Source organism: Pimephales promelas, chromosome 4 (genome assembly GCF_988280905.1).
Source record: "Pimephales promelas chromosome 4, fPimPro1.hap1.1, whole genome shotgun sequence".
Lineage (NCBI taxonomy): Eukaryota > Metazoa > Chordata > Actinopteri > Cypriniformes > Leuciscidae > Pimephales > Pimephales promelas.
The window spans coordinates 10,405,258-10,422,940 of record NC_142772.1 but is presented as its reverse complement, the minus strand read 5'-3'; the positions used below and the strand labels follow the sequence as shown (position 1 = coordinate 10,422,940).

Here is a 17,683-nt window from a genome sequence, read left to right as displayed (position 1 = left end):
TTTGCAGGTTAAACCAACCGGTTTTAAGGTGAAGCAAATAATATTCAACACAGAAACAATTAAAAAATTAATAAAAATTATAATACAATTTGAGAAAAAAAATAAAAATAAAGTCCTATTTCCAGAAAAATTGGGACATTTTATAAAATGCGATCAAATCAAGAATGTGTGATTTGTTAATTCTTTTGATCCTTTACTTAACTAACAAAAGTACAAAGAAAATAATTCCAAAACTGACCAATCTAATTGTATTTTGATTTTGATGGATGCAACACACTCCAAAAAAGTTTGGACAGAAGCAAAACAAAAGTGAAAAGGTTATAGAACACCCAAGCTAAACTATTTTGAAACAGCCCACAATAAGTATGAGAATTGGTGAGGGTATTGGGATTGAGGGTAAAATGAACATCTTCATAAGCAAAGGCTGGTCATGGCTTTTCACAATTTCATGAGAGAATTCTCAAACAATTCAAAAAATGTTTAATTTATATTTAAAATATTTCTCAATGCAAGATTGCAAAGAATTTGATGCAATAGCAAACATCTGTCATGGTATGGGGGTTCATCATTGCAAACGGTATGACTTGCATTAAGTGTAGGTACCATTGAGGTGAAGGCAGATACTGCCATCAAGATGACATCTTTCAATGCCAGGCCTCATTCTGCACGTGCTACAACAGAGTGGTTTCTTAGACATAGAAGGGATGTGCTTGGTTGAGGTATATTCAGCTGCAGACCCGCAGCACCACCAGTTTCAGAATCCCAGCGCCAGAACCGGAAGCGAGGGAGGGGCGGAATTATATTATTGAATTATAGTTCTTTTTGAAAGAATGTAAGGCCTGAGAGTAAGTTCCTTATTTGAGACATTGTAAGTTAAATGTATACAGGAATGTCATGATAAAATGGGCTTAGGGGTGAATTGGTCATTTGTTGTTGTATAACAAATTTTTATTTTTTTATTTTAAAACAATGCTGAATTTTCTCTCTCTTTTTTAGATTTTTTGACATTATTTTACATAAAGAAAAATGCATGCTGCACTTGTTCTTGTGAAATAAATTTTATGTTATATAAAATGGCCATGAGTTTCATTATGCATTATTTTTATAAGCATTATTTTTCACCATCATGATCACAAAGTAACTCTCATAATACAATGAAATCAATGTTTTAAAATGCTTATTGTACTGTACCTTAATATATCATTATAACATACATAAAGTATGACATTTCGTGCGTAATAAAAACATACCGTTTCATGTCTAAGCAAATTGCAAACGTTAGGTGGCGTTACTCGGTTTAGCTCCGCCCCTTACTTCCAGTCCAGGCGCTGGTGTTAGAATGTAAGCTCCGCCCCTTACTTCCGGTTTGGGCGCTGGGGTTTTGAAACTGGTGGTGCTGCGGGTCTTCAGCTGGATACTATTGGCTTGATTGCTTGTCTGCAGTCCAGATCTGTCTCTTATTGAAAATGTATGGCCCATCATGAAAAGGAGAATCTGATAACAACGACCAACGACTGTTGCAGCGGTCTTGTATCGGGTGAGATTGGGCAAAAATTCCACTTGCAAAAATGCAACACTTAGTATCCTCAATTCCCAAACATTAATAAGTGTAATTAAAAGTAAAGGTGATGTGACACAATGGTAAACATGGTTTTTATTTACAAAATACACTTTTGTAAATAGTGTATTTTAATAGTGTAAGTCGGTCAATAAAAACATTGGAAATCTTGACTTTTTATCAATTAAATGTCCTAACTTTTCTGGAAATGGGGTTGTAAATTTGGCTGTAATGATTGAAAGAATGTTTCTGGTTGGTCCAAAATTGGTGTACCAGAATTTCAGAAAGTTGTTTTGGTGGTCTTTCTTGACTTTGGTCTGTAAGAAACCACTTATAAATGACCCTGAATACCCTGAAAACCACATAACAACACCCTGGCACTCGCGCATTAAACCCTAGCATCATGGTACTTGTTTTACTTGGCCAAGTTCTTCAGTAAATTCGAAAGTGTAAGTTTCAAATGGAGTCTATCTAATCCAATGAAGGATAACAACAGCCAATATTAGATTGATGTATAAACACATTCAAGTTGATGCGCTTTCTTTCTCACAGATCAGCAAAATGGAGCTTCAGTCTGTGCTGACTTTGAATGGACTTTCACCTGATGACAACGGCAGAGAGCTCACCTGTAGTGCCGAGAACATTGTCGGCCAGAATGAGGCTTCAGTCCTTCTCAATATTCTTTGTAAGATCTCAGTCTCATAAGTGGATTTGCTTTGCATTGTTTTGTTAATTTGAGTGAGTCCCAAGTTAAGTTTCATTCCAGTTCCCCTCTGACAGAAGGCCTAGAGCGCAAATAGTGGTGAAAAGTGGTATAGACCGAGCACACAAATTCTGTTCTTGAATTAAAGAAACTTTGATGAAATTTTACTCCATAATTATATACAAATATAAATATTATTCAAAATGTATATAAAACCATAAACACTCCTTTTAAATTTTAAAGAACTACTACTACCACAATTACTACTTATTATTTTTTCTTTTTTTTTCTTTTAATATGCTCCTTCCTCATGCTCAAAATACCAATTTAAAGAGAGAGGGGTTTAATCTCTTCCTAGCCAGATATAATAGAGCTAAAACAGGTTAGAGTTCAGTCCGACATTATTATGAATCATTCAGAGTCAGTACACTGCTCTGGGGATCTTATTACAACCAGTTCTTGGCTTATATTTTGTTGCACAATACTAGTTTAGTGATTTGTTAACTTGTTAGACTCATTCCAACTCATGTCCACATTAGTGGTCCAGGAGCGCCACTTTTGGCTGACCCTGTCTGATATTAGGAAAGCGGAGAAGAACAAACTTCTCAACTTCCCCGTATCCCAGGGCGGCCTTTTCGGCAACGCGGTGGAGAACTTAGCCCAGGAGTTCTCCGCCACCCAGAAGCAGTTGCAGGCTGTACGGCATGTCCTGCATAGGAGGCGGGCTGCTGCGGGCCCGTTTCCTGTGGCCGTACAAGCTCTGGCTGCTCCCCGTCGCCGAGGCCATCCTCCGGCACCAGCTCCCCCTCCAGCGCAGCAATCCAACCCTGGAGGCGGGAAGTCTGATTGTAGGTTAACGGCCCAGCCCGCTCAGATGCCCCGGCCCCTTCCCTTAAGAGGAAGGGAGGGAAGCTCTCCTGACTTGGGCGATCTGAGGGAGGTCCAGGATTCTGCTCTTCAGGGGGGTGCCTCTGCACATCTTTTTCCCCCGGGGGAGGGCCGGGCAAAATTTTTTTGGCTGTTCCGCCGCTGACCAAAATATCTGTAGTAGAGCAGTTTTCTCCTTCTTCAGGTCATCTTCGGTCGAAACTGATGGGCACACAGTCTCCTCCACCCAAGAGGGTCCGAACGACAGTGGATGCTGTCTCCGAGCAGCATCGCTCCCGTTCCCCTCTTCCCAATCTGCGGATAGCAGCGACGCTTCCTCGGTTGCGTCGCTCCTGTCTGCGGTTGGGCCCGGAGGGGCAGAGACCAGCTCACGAGGAGGCAGGGCCTCGTACCTCATCTCTCCCCCTCCCCTCGCCACGGGTCGCCCGCAGCAGAAAGCCCATGGGCTCTCTCTGCCGTCTGTCCCCCGGTGAAAGCAGGTTCCTGGCGAACTCCACGCCCAGACCCCGCTTCCTGTGGCTACATTGCCACTGGAGCCAGGTCCCTGCCTTCCACCTCACTGCCCCTCCACGGGTACGCTGGTGGTTCAGGTGGCTTGTTGGGTCGGTACCTGGAAGCATGGCTAGCGCTTCCAGGTCCGTCCCGATGGCTCATCCGCACCATTCTGTTCGGCTATGCAATTCAGTTTGCACACTGGCCTCCCAGGTTCAGGGGTGTTCACTTTTCCCATGTGTGGTCAGTGGACGCCCCTGTCCTGTGGAAAGAGATCGATGTCCTGCTGGCGAAGGACGCAATCGAGCTGGTCCCTCCTGCCGAGATGAGGTCCGGGTTCTACAGCCCCTACTTCATTGTACCCAAGAAAGGCGGTGGGTTACGTCCAATCCTGGACCTGCGAGTTTTGAATCGGGCCATGCACAAACTCCCGTTCAAGATGCTAACGCAGAAGCGCATTTTTGAATGCATCCGTCCCCAGGATTGGTTTGTAGCGATCGACCTGAAGGACGCGTACTTTCACGTCTCGATTCTTCCTTGACACAGACCGTTTCTACGGTTTGCTTTCGAGGGTCGAACAAATCAGTACAAAGTCCTACCCTTTGGGCTGGCCCTGTCACCCTGTGTCTTCACGAAAGTCGTAGAGGCGGCCATTGTTCCAATGAGAGAACAAGGTGTTCGCATTCTCAACTATCTCGACGACTGGCTCATTCTGGTTCACTCGCGAGATATGTCGTGCGATCACAGGGACATGTGTTGTGCGATCAGCCGGTTGGGGCTTCAGGTCAACTGGGACAAGAGCAAACTTTGCCCCGTGCAGAAGTTCTCTTATCTCGGTATGGAGTTGGACTCGGTCGCCCAGACAGCGCGCCTCACGGCGCCTCCAGTCAGTGCTCAACTGCCTCAGGTCCTTTCGAGGCAGGACAGCGGTTCCACTGAAACAATTTCAGAGGCTCCTGGAGCATATGGCAGCCACAGCCGCAGTAACGTCGCTTGGCCTGTTACATATGAGACCGCTCCAGCACTGGCTTCACAATCGAGTCCCGAGGTGGGCGTGGCAGAGCGGCACGTTCCGGGTCGAAGTAACCCCGCACTGTCACCAAACCTTCTCCCCATGTTTGGATCCTGCGTTTCTTCGGGCCGGAGTGCCCTAGTCCAGGTTTCCAGGCATGCTGTGGTTTTCACAGATGCCTCTGCCATGGGGTGGGGGCCACGTACAAAGGGCATGCAGTCTCGGGTCTGTGGACGGGGCCCCAACTGCATTGACATATCAACTGCCTAGAGTTGCAAGCAGTATGCTTGGCTTTGAAGGCTTTGAACCCTCAAGGGGTTTCTCAAAGACAAGCATGTACTGGTCCATACGGACAGCACTGCTACCGTTGCGTACATCAACCTTGGCTTGGTCTACGCTCCCACCGCATGTCACGACTCGCCTCCCACCTCCTCCTGTGGAGTTAGAAGCATCTGAGGTTGCTTCGTGCCACTCATGTTACAGGGGAGCTCAACCGTGTGGCAGATGAGCTTTCACGGTTGCCTCTCCTGCCAGGAGAATGGCGACTCAACCCCCAGGCCGTTCAGCTGATCTGGAGTGTTTTCGGAGTCGCACAGGTAGACCTGTTTGCTTCTCCGGACACGACCCACTGCCAGTGGTTTTACTCCCTGTCCGAGGGGACCCTCGGTGTGGACGCCCTGGCTCAGAGCTGGCCCTGAGACCTGCGCAAGTATGCCTTTCCCCCAGTGAGCCTCACAGTTTTCCGACGTCCGAGATGAGAAATCCGAGGAAAGGGGGTGTGTTGCTAGGCAACGTCTGTCTTCCGATTCGGATCTCCAAGACAGATAAATAATAGAATGCACCAAGATTAAAGATTAGTTCAAAATGAGCTAATCGTTCATGACCAACCCATAACTAGTACTGAATATTATTTTTTGTTCTTCCCTGTTCCTTCGTCATCTTGGCTTTATTTTTCATAAAGCTATGATAAAGATACATCCACTCATTGTGTGTTCGTGCATTTTGGGGGCGAAGCAATAAATGGATGGGTGTGATTGTTTGGGTGGGTGAGTATTTCTCATAAATCACTTACTGCGCCTTGTAATTTTAGATTTCCATCAGACTATGTTCCAATTTTTAAAATAAAAGTAAAATTGTCAAAACTATGAAATAAAACTGAATGGGAATTATGTTGTGAAAATTTTAAAATATAAAGTATTATATATTTGAGCTTGACACCTTTTGCCCTTTACAGGGTCAACATTTGTATTAACATTTGACACTCTGGACTTCCCTCAACCAAAATCATGAGGCGCATCCTAAATTTAAATGGTATTGAAGGAGTTTACATGCTTGCTAGACACTTGTTGACTGTATATATAGCTTTGAAGGGCAATTGATACTGAATGTAGGCAGTAGGCACAATTTATTTTTTTCTACAAAACAAATTTGAAGCAGTCAAGTCAATCATAAACCATTAGATCTAAAGTGCAAGGAACATAAATTCATGTTGAGTGTGTCCATACTTTCAATTGGGGCTGTAAGTAAAAATCAGTCAACCTCTAATCGTTTTACCATTTTTCATTATTATTTTTTAGTGGTGGAATGTGGCTGTTTATTAAAGGTGCAATTTGCTTCTCAGAATTTGTGAAAAATAATTAATGTCATTGAGCAGTCACACTCACAAACACTGTAAGTAATTAATATTTTTCTATGATTTGTATGTTTGATGTCTTCCATTTATATTTTGACATTTTGACAAAATAATAGGATTTTAAACTGAATTTGAGGTCCTGGGTCATTAGACATGCATGTGTGGAGATTAGATGGCTTTCTTTAAGAGAATAAAACTATTGGGGAGTTTTTAAGTGCTCAAGATACATTTGAAAATGTGCCAAATGCTTAAGATTCAGGAAGTTTCCCCTCAAGCTATCACATTAGTCTACTGGGCCTGACAAAACTCACATTGTTGCATAATACTGCTTGAAAAACTTTTCAACGCTTTCCCACTCAATAGTTAGCTTTAAGCCTTCTGGTAGAATTTACCCATTTCATTTTATGTGGTTATTATTGCTACTTTCATAGTTAAAGGAATAGTTATAAACATAAAGGGAAAAAAAAAATACTCACCTTCATATTATTTCAAACGCTACCAGTACCTGGAACACAATGTTTAGCACAAGCTCCAAGCTGTTCTTTTCTATAAAATCAAAATACACTACCATTCAAAAGATTGGGGTCAGAAATAAATTGATAGTTTTAGTCAGCATGTGCATTTAAAAAAGCGTGAGTAAGATTTTAGAGAATCTAATAAATGCTGTTCTTTCCTGAAATAAACAAATAATCCTGAAAATATTTTTTTATCAGGATTTGAACTCCAAATCATAATATTAGAACGATTTATGAAGGATCATGTGGGATTTGAAGACTAGAATAATGGCTGGTGGAAATTCAGTTTTGTCATCACAAAATTAAATTAATTTTTTTTTAAATATATATTGTTTGAACGGTAGTTTATTCGTACAGTAAACTGGGTCTGAGAAGCTTTAAAACATATTTTAAATGTCCTGAAGCCACACAATTCATGCTTGCAACTGAAACATGGCACAATGCAAACGCCCAGAACCAATGCAAGAAAAAATGACTTTTCACTTAATTGACATCAAACATGGCTCATTGCATCTTGATGAGCAGCTTGGAAATTCTGCTGGAAGATTCTGCTGCTAACATAACATCTAATTTTCTCTTAACCTATCAGTGACAAACCAGTTAACAAGCTTTTTTTTTAGTCTTTGAACGACATCATTTTATCCATTTTGCTTTTGGTTCTGCATTGCATGTTTCTTCATGTTGTTTTGTAATATTACAGTAAGCCTCTTCATTTCTTATCATTCTCTTGTATTTCTCACCCTAGAATCCTTCTTTACTGCCCCTCCATTCCATGTGCTGTCAGACACTTTCCTGTCGTCAAACTACAGCAAATGTTTCCACGTTCCTCTTGTTTACTCCTGTGGAACATCCTGTGATTACACTTCCTCTCCTCCCCTCTCTCCTTCTTTCTTGTTCCTCTGCTCCTTCTTCTTTCTTCTGGGTTAGTTCCCCCTACTATAGTGCAGCTATACCAGCCTGTGAGGAACCAGGACTGGTGCATCCCTTTCACTGTGACGGGCAACCCAAAGCCTGATCTACAGTGGTACCATGAGGGAAAGCTGCTGGAGGAGCAGCAGTACATCAGGACCGAAATCCATGAAATCACAGATACGGAGTACCATGGCTGTCTGCAGCTTGTCATTCCCACTCACATTCACAACGGCATTTACACGCTGGTGGCCAGCAATGAGTTCGGAGAGGACAGCGGAAACGTGACGGCACACTTCATGCACATACCTGATGTGGACCACTCAGGGACAGGTATGGCTGTATAATGTGATTTATTATTATGTTATATATGTCGTATTATAGTGTACAAGCAAACTGCAGTCATATTTTTGTTTCCACAGAGGGAGCGTTCTATTACGGTAAGATAATTTTGGTGAATTATAGCAAGCAAAATTTTAAATACAAGTAAGCTGGATGAATCTTTTAAAAGGAAATCACTCCCCAACAAAAAACTTTCACCCTAAAATCAAAATAAATAAAGGAATTATATTTTGCATGAAGAAATCTGTTTAAGACCTCTAAGACTTTTTTAGCATAGTGACAGTATTTTTGATGAGATTTCCCCCACTAAATTCTTCATAACTGTGCTTCATTACTGTAATCCAAGGAGGAAGAAGGCAGACAAAGTACCATGGTGGTAATTATGTTACCAAGTACCAAGGTGGTAATGATGTGGGGGGGGGAGGAGCCAGACTGGCCAGGAATGGAGGAGTAGGCAAGAATCCAGAGAACAGCCAGGATGAAACCCCACGGTGGAGTCGACGGAGGGAGGAGCCATGGTGGAGACTTGTCTGACAACACCTGGGGCGTGACTGATGGAGATGATGCCGATGGTAGTGGTGCCCTGGGCGCAGATGGAGAACAGATGGAACCGGACAACACGGATGGTCCTGGAGGCCTAGGCTGAACCTCAGCAATGAGCGTCCGAGATGGAGCCAGGGTGCCTGATGACAGAGGCGAAGCCGGTGCGAATGAGGACCGATGTGAAGCCAGAGGCAAGGCGGAGCCAGATGGCCAGACGTCTAAGTTCTTGGCTCAGGCAGGGTGAAGTCTGACAAAGGCAGAGCAAGATGGATGAGGGAGCCTGTTGGAGCTGTAAAGATGATGGTATCTGGTGAAGCTGAGGGAGGGAAGATCCAAGGTGGGGAGCCAACAGGTCGACAGACCGAGGTGGTGTGAGAGGATCAGGATCTAGAGCCAGGGGATCCACTTGCCTGGGCGATGCTGGAGACTGAAAGACCTGATGTAGTTCAACACAACTGAGTGCCATTAGAGGAGAAATTGAGGTGCTGAAGAAAGCCCCAGCAAAGACGGGGCTGATGGACTGAATCGCAAAGCAGAGGTTGGAGCACGAGGCTGGGTGGGATCAACGACGATGACACGGACTTTGTGGTGACGAAACAGGCTTTACGCAGGGCGGAACTAGTGGCAATGAAGATGTAGAAGACTTAGAGCTGCATAGGACCAGCGGCGATGATGAAGGTCAGTAACAGCTCACTCTCAGTGGTGGGAGCATGGGAAGGGTCCTCCTCCATTAACCTCAACCTCCACTACCACTCTCATGTTGGCACAGGATTTTGCCGGCTCACACACCTGGTCAGACTCACTGTGGGACTCAGGCTCCAAGGCGATGGCTGGCTTAGTCCTCTTGTTTGGCTCGTCCATCGCGGCAGATTTGAGCTCCTGCCTGCGGTGGGCTTTGGCTTAATGTTTGTGCATGCCGTTCGGGACGGTTGGCTGGGCTCTGGACCTGGCGTGGTAACGGGAGCAAGGTGGGGCTGGACGATGGTAATGGTATTTCTTTCAGCTTCATCCACAGTAAAAGAGGATACATCCACCCAGAGCGCAAAGTTGATGTACTCAGCTAATGTCCAGCAGGTATTCCCCTGGCATCGGGAAGCCTATCCAGCCCCCACCTGAAGCCCTCCAGGGTGAAGTCATCGCAAGTGGCGCGGTGGCAGATTTAGTCATGAAAATCATCCTGTTCGCATGCAATTATTTATTTTCAATTATTATTATAATTTAAGTTCATTGCAACAAATACTATACTTGACATTTTAATTTACAACACACCTTTATAAATCATTTATCATAAATTTTAAGTAATATATATTTTATAATTACATTCATGCAAATTTTCGCATTACAATAGACTACTGGCATTTGGAGTTGCCACAATGCAAAAAAATAGTTATAAAAAGAGACTGCATTTTCTTTATGCAAAATATAGTTTCATATCATAATGGGGTGAAATATTTTGTAGAAATTTCTTATCAGTTTTCATTAGATTTACCCAGCTGCTGATAAAAAAAAATAAAAATAAAAAACATTGCTAAAATGCAGTTTATAGAATGATATTTATCACTGAATAATTCATTTCAATTTTTTTTTCCATTTAAATGATGTAACACAGACACAACATTTAGTCCAGGTAAGACTGTTTTTTCGAGACTTTAGTTTAGACTGCATTTTCTTTATGCAAAATATAGTTTCATATGATAATGGGGTGAAATATTTCGTAGACATTTCTTACCAGTTTTCATTAGATTTACCCAGCTTCTGAAAAAATAAAAACATTGATAAAATACAGTTTATAGAATTATATTTATCACTGAATAATTCATTTCCATTTTTCTTTCCATTTAAATGATGTAACACAGACACAACATTTAGTCCAGGTAAGACTTGTTTTTTCTCTTATTGCTCACCATTTATATGTATTTGTTCAAACCTTCGGATTTTGAACTGCAATCGTATACTTAGTGTTATTTGTTTTGTCTGTTTTTAAGAAACCCCACCTCCGGAGGAGAAAGTTGCGGTATGTTTTTTTGTATAGAGTCAATTACTGTAGAAAATTGGGTAACTTTATTTTAATGTGTATTTGTAAGTTACATGTAGAGTTACTATAGTAATAACTATAAATTATGCATAATTTCATGCATCTAACCCTAAACCAAACCTAACCCTAATCCTAACCCTATAGTAAGTAAATGTAGTTAATTAAAGTGTAACAAAGACACCTTAAAATAAAGTGTAAGCAAATTGTTCTTTCAGTTTATACTTAAACTAAAAGTCAGTGGAGTCAACTTTCCAGAGAGTTTGAAAGCAGAAAAATGACTCTTTTAGTTTTGTTTAAGAGCCTCTGTAAATAATGTTCACATGGTCTCTAAAGTTGTCTAAATCTTTTTTGAGGTGGTATTACTTTTTGTAGGTGATTGGATTTTTCCCCAAAGACTTAATTTGTAATGCATTTGTTTGCTTTTACAAACTGAGAGAGAAGTCTCATTATGTTCATTGGTAATCGATAGCAAGCCTCAGATACTGTTGACAGAGATTAACATATATTCACCAGGAATATTCCAATACTTCTTTGATATATTATTGGCCAATTTACGTTTGCAACAATATTGTAGTAGCAAGTGATTTCAATATATAGTAAGTTACGTCTATAAATTCGTTAGGTTTACTGTGTTAAATCAATTTAAACTGACCCCAAATTGGAGTTGCGAAGTAAAATCTACTTTATGTTTTTATATTCTAGGTTTACATAGTGGTTGGGATAGCTGTGGTTGCTTTAACTGGATGCATCATTATGTTAGTATTCCTCAAATATGGTAGAAGCTCCAAGTTTGGTATGAAAGGTAAGTTCATCATTTAAATCCTTTCACTTCTGTCAACATGAAATCAAAATGGACCCTATTTACCTTATTAATACATATTTGTATGATGCTCCCATGTATGTTATTCCAAATAAATGTTGCCATTGTTTTAGCATTTAACATTTTTGGGGCCATTTACACTACCGTTTTTAACTAGAAATGGAAAACTTTTTATGCATTTTGGTCTTTCATTTACAAGACAACTGTGTTTTGGGGGCCTGAAAACAAATTTTTTTAACTATACCGTTATCCTCTCTGTGTAAACTACAAAAACATGAATTGTCATGCATATTACGTGTTCATTTTAGGCGTGTAGTTTTTCTTTACTAAGTGACATCGCCAACTACTGGCCTGGCAGCATAACAAATCGCTTTTAGTCATTCCCGCCGATCCGTGTGAACAGAGAGAGACAAAGGAACGCAAAGGAAAAATGTTTCTGTTTTTAGTATGTCGTTGTCATGTAAACATATCCTTATTAACAGTCAGGTCTGTCTCTATTCTAATATGGAACGCCCACTTTTCAGTTCTCATTGGAAAAATATTCACTCAGAAATTTCGTTACATTTTGTAAAGTAAAAATACTTTATTAATGGCTGGCAGATAATACTATCTATTGCAGTAACATACATACCACAAATAGAATAATAACATAAAATAATATTAATTTTACTATTTTTTTTAAATAATTGTTATTGTTTCCTCTTATAATAATGCACTTTTTTGAACACATTTGTATGGTATGTTTATTCACGTATATTGACCCTGCAAAGTTTTTCTCATTTCTATGGATTATTGTCTGGGATTTTTGCCCTCTCCGCCAGGCTCCTCATCTGTCATCAGTAATGACGACGACTCTGCCAGCCCGCTCCACCATGTTTCCAATGGCAACAACACGCCATCATCCTCAGAGATGGGCCCAGATGCTGTTATTATCGGAATGACAAAGATTCCAGTCATCGAGAACCCCCAGTACTTCCGCAACCCTGGCAGTATGCTGAAATCGGACACTCGTGAGTTCCCGTGGCGTGTTGGGCCGTCAGCGGCCCCACTCCATCCTCTGCAATAGATTCCAGCCTAGGTTACCACTGGTCAGTTGTCATAGTAACCTCCCCTTCTATCACCATGGCGATGATATCAGGGATGGCTGACGCTGTGTAACTTAATCACTGTTAGACTGTACATTTCAGCAAGCATTCTTCTTCATTCAAATTTAAGGATCCAACACAGTTGATTTGTATCTTACCAACCTGATCAGTCATTAGTGGCGTTTGCTAAGGCAAGCATCCCACACTGGGCAGCTCATATGTAGGGTTATGTCAGCATGAAATCAAAATTTACCCTATTTATTTTATTATTGCACTGGTCTTATTATGAATGTTTAATTCATTAATAATTAATCATTCGTACATATACTTTTTTGACCTCTAACGTTATCTATCTTTCTTTAATGTCATAAATTACTCTTCCTGTGATATGAGTCACATCTCTCTGCTGATGTATGCAATGTCAAGGTGTCATAACAAAGACATCTCAAACAATGTCATATTTGCATTCAAAATGTCATAATTGAGCGAATGACACTTAATGATAGTTGTCGCAAACATGCATAAAACTTCCTTCATAATCATAACATATGTCATGATTATGAAGGTGTCATGTTAGTCTTAAGCATACCCCTTCAGGCAAAGTGTTACCAAATAAACATTAACCAAAATAAAATAAATCAAACAAAATACTAAAACTAATAAAAATGACAAAACACACAACAAAATTAAAAACAAAACAAAAAATAAAGAAAAAATAGAAATATTAACATATTATACTGTATAATAATTATATTTATTAAAAAAAAAAATAAAAAAAACTACTATAAAAATAGTTGTGTTTGGCTAAAATAATTTAGCCAATCACATTCCAGTACACAAGCTCACTTTTTACAATCCAATCAACACCAGATGGATAAACTCAAGTCTCACCCTACATTTTCTCTCTGAATTATGTCAATTGTAATGTAGTAAACTTGAGTTTTTTTGCAGAAATGAATGGCTGAACAACAACACTTAAAGGGATAGTTCACCCAAAAATGATCATTAATCATTAATTACTCATCCTCATGTCATTACAACCCTGTAACACTTTCGTTCATCTTCAGAACACAAATGAAGATCTCTTTGATGAAATCTCTTCCATCAAATTTCTGTCCCTCCATTGACAGCTACGCAACTACCACTTGGACACTTCAAAAACTTCATAAAGAGATCATAAAACGAATCCATATGAAGGTTAATTCTTGTGTTGCGCAGCACGTTTGAGCTTCTATAAGAACCAATGAGAATTGTTTTCATGCGTCAAGCAGGTTCGGTTGAGCTTCTGTTTATGTTTGCTGGTCAGTGGTTAATGTTTATACAGTATGATGTGAATAAAATCCTAAATTAAATCTGTTCATCATATAAAGCGAACGTGTCTCCTCAGAAAATTTGGACAAAACCTCTCAATTCATATGGATTAGCTTTACGAAGTGGTAATGGGTGGACAATTTCATCTTCATTTTGTTTTACGAAGATGAACGAAAATCTTATGGGTTTTGAAACAACATGAGGGGGAGTAATTATTGACGGACCCCTGACAGCTGCCTACAATGCCCTAGTTTTTATATGAACAACCATCACTCAAATAGTAAAAATCTAGTTTTAACTGCAAGTGTTATTTGTTTTGCAGTTGTCCAACACATAAAGCGCCACAACATTCTGCTAAAGAGGGAGCTTGGAGAAGGAGCTTTTGGAAAAGTGTTCTTGGCTGAATGCTATAACTTGTCTCCTGACCAAGAGAAGATTTTGGTGGCTGTTAAGGTATGGTATATTTACACAACAAACACTTCATTGAAATTACGCAAGTAATTATAAGAGATAATACATGGGGTCTTGTCTCACAGACTCTGAAAGAGGCCAGCGAAAGTGGGCGAGCAGATTTCCACAGAGAGGCGGAGCTCCTGACCAACTTGCAGCATGACCACATTGTCAAGTTTTATGGCGTGTGTGTAGAAAGTGACCCCCTCATCATGGTGTTTGAATACATGAAACATGGAGACCTCAACAAGTTTCTCAGGTTTGTATGAGAGCGTTTATAACACCCACACTAAACAGCAGTTTTTATAAACATTGATGTTTATAGGTTACATGCAAGTTAAAAGGATTGCTCACCGACAAATATTTTGTTTCATCATTTACTCTAATGTCTATGAATTTTTACTTTCGTCCTACTTTTGTGAAAGTTAGTGAGGTCCAAACCTAACTTGCTCCACTTAAGACATTCTACTAGCTAAAAGTAACAACAACAGGTCAACTAACTCTCATTTTTAGTAGACTGTTTAGTCATCACATTTATATAGCGCTTTTCTCTGCACTCAAAGCGCTTCACGTAGAGAGGGGAATCTCCTCAACTCCTCAATGTCTAAAGTGGACCATTGAAATAAAGTGTTACCAGAATATCTTATCATGTGTTCTACAGAAAAAGAAAGACATACAGGTTTGGGAGGCAAATATTTGTGGCCTTTGCTAGCGAAAGGAGTCTCTGAATGCGCTCAGGCTAATTCTGAGCTACAGGTAAAACAAGTGAAAAATCTGAAGTTTTGGTCGATTTTGTGGATTTCACCTGTGTAGCGATCCCAATGCTCCAAATAGCAATTAAACTTATAAAAGTATCTTTATTTGTGTTTTTTTCTGAGAGGAGTACATCGCTTCTCACGCTTCATTTCTGAAAATTTGATCCTTTTGCCAGCATTTATGTAAAGCAATGCATATACAATGGAAGTTTTTGGGGCAGTAAATGTGAAGCTAATAATCCTAAAGAAAATGGATTATTTCAATAAAGAAATTGTTCAGTTGATCTGTAAAGTTGAAGTCTAAGAAATTTCTGATCTTCAACTTTTTTCAATCATACACATGATTATATACACTCGATCATACACATGTTTTCATCCTTTCTTTCTCTCTCAGGGCTCATGGTCCAGATGCTGTGCTGATGGCGGACGGACAGCAGAGTTTGATGGTGGAGTTGACTCAGCCTCAGATGTTGCACATTGCTCAGCAGATAGCAGCAGGCATGGTGTATCTGGCTTCACAGCATTTTGTGCACAGAGACCTGGCCACACGTAACTGCTTGGTGGGAGAGAACCTGCTTGTAAAGATAGGAGACTTTGGCATGTCCAGAGATGTGTACAGCACCGACTACTATAGGGTAAGTTTGGGTCATATTGCTATGGTCCTTTTAGTCTGAGGAACCCAAAATCTACTACAAATGTCTTGTTTCATTTAAATCTGAATGCATAACTAAATTATATATGATCATACAAAATGATGATATAAAAAGAGAATTATAGATAATAAATTCCATTTAACAAACATGAACAACTGCGTTAACAAAACTATCCACCATACAGGTTGAAGGGACAGATTTTAGTCATTGACCCATTTTAATTTTTCACCGGTTGATAAAATAATTACATTTTGTACTCTATACATCTCCAAAAATTGATTATATCAATGTTGAATATTCTACTGAATTTGAAGCACTGAATTAGTCAAAGTGAATTTGTAAAGCAAAATGAAATGAAAATAAAATGGGCCGAAATTTTCATTTAATAATGAAATTGAGTGTGAAATGTTTTCAGATGAAATATTCACAGCCTAAATATAGAGCCATAAAATGCAAGCCCTGAAAATACAATACATTAAAATACAAGCACTGTTAATGCAATGATTTTTTTTATTTATTTGTGTAATTTGACATGCTTTTTCGTTTTAAAGGGGTCATGAACTGGCTATTAAAATTTTATTATATTGTTGTCTGAGGTCAACTTAAGACGTTCGCTTGGTTTTTGCATTCAAAAACATCAAAATGAATAAGTAATAGGCTATTTTGTACCCAAGTTGTGAGCCTTCCTGAAAAACGGTCAGTTTTTATGGGCGTGTCGCACTGAAGACTTGGAACGCCCACTGCTGCGAGTGGAGAACAGTTTTGCATATTATAATGAGTTTAACTCACCCGTCGTTGTATGTGGGGGAAAACGTCCAATGTTGTCAAATGGCAACCGGATTCGCCCATACATGTTCGACCCAGAGTCCGTGTGTTGCACAATTCCTGTCAGATCCAATATAGACGGCACAGCACCGTTCTTTACTCTTAATCGGTCTGCAAATCCAGTCTTGTTTACAAAACAATCCTCAGTGAAATGAAGCGAACAGACGACGATGTTTTACCCTCATCAGCTGGAACGTCATTAAAAATAAAGTTTATCCATGAAGTTCTATTGGAATCCAGAGGAAGCTTATGCAGCGACTGTCTTCTTTCACAACCAGGCACTGCAAAATATTCTGTATTGCTCGGTAGAACGATCCGGTTTCATCACGAGGTAGTCATGTAAGTTAGGCTACTTAGCTATGCGTGTAATGCGCGAATCGGTGGGCGGGGCTAAACCGGCCGTGTTGAAGTAGGTGTTAATCTTCTTCTGCAGGGGTGCGGTGTTTTAACCCCTTCGACGTCATAGTTTCCCACTTTTCAAAACGAGACGTTTTCAGAGGCTGGTGTAAATAAAAGCTTTTATTAGACTAACAAGGACGTTTTCAGTTCTGAAACTTACAGGATATTCTTATAATATGATGACCTCTTAGATATCAAAAGCTCAAGGAAAATTTGATTTCTCAGTTCATCACCCCTTTAAAGACATGTATCTCTAATTTACTTCCGTAGGGTTTGTTAATCAATATGAATTAACTATTAATGTGAATTAACTATTCTGTCTCTCTCAGTTACTCAAAATATACTTTAAAAATATGTTGCTTTGGTTATCTGTTACAGCAAAAAAACAGTAGCTGTTTTTGTTATTTCATTACTCAAAGCTGCATTTTTTAATTTGTGACACTAAGCAGAATTGCAAAAAGAAAGACTGTTTTTGAAGAAAAACTTTGATTGAGCCAATGTTGCCATGTTGTGACGCCCAAGTAAATATATTGCAATTGTGTTTGTTGCCACTAAAAGCACAACAAATGACATATTACAGTGTTCAGAACCAATCGTTTCAAAACGAATTAGAACCAGCCTATTAATATGCTGCCTATCCATAGATTCTTATTGGGTGTTCAAACTAAACCACTGAGGAGTGTGAACACAGAAACTCTCTTAGAACTGGTCCACAGGCCCTGTTCAGAGACAAATCTTTGCTTAAACATTTACGA

The 17,683-nt window shown here is 39.9% G+C and overlaps 1 protein-coding gene across 2 annotated transcripts in view; it reads left to right on the top strand.

Annotated features, from left to right (window-relative positions):
- ntrk2b (neurotrophic tyrosine kinase, receptor, type 2b) overlaps positions 1-17,683 on the top strand; it is a 49,879-nt gene that overhangs the window by 20,977 nt on the left and 11,219 nt on the right. Inside the window, exons 7-17 of one of the 2 annotated variants that reach the window (XM_039662364.2) lie at positions 2,111-2,243; positions 7,729-8,043; positions 8,133-8,150; positions 10,205-10,222; positions 10,452-10,469; positions 10,581-10,609; positions 11,333-11,432; positions 12,272-12,460; positions 14,169-14,299; positions 14,383-14,555; positions 15,446-15,686. In XM_039662364.2, the coding sequence (XP_039518298.2) occupies positions 2,111-2,243; positions 7,729-8,043; positions 8,133-8,150; positions 10,205-10,222; positions 10,452-10,469; positions 10,581-10,609; positions 11,333-11,432; positions 12,272-12,460; positions 14,169-14,299; positions 14,383-14,555; positions 15,446-15,686 (1,365 nt within the window). The remainder of the gene's footprint in view (positions 1-2,110; positions 2,244-7,728; positions 8,044-8,132; positions 8,151-10,204; positions 10,223-10,451; positions 10,470-10,580; positions 10,610-11,332; positions 11,433-12,271; positions 12,461-14,168; positions 14,300-14,382; positions 14,556-15,445; positions 15,687-17,683) is intronic. The other variant, XM_039662365.2, reaches the window with a different exon arrangement.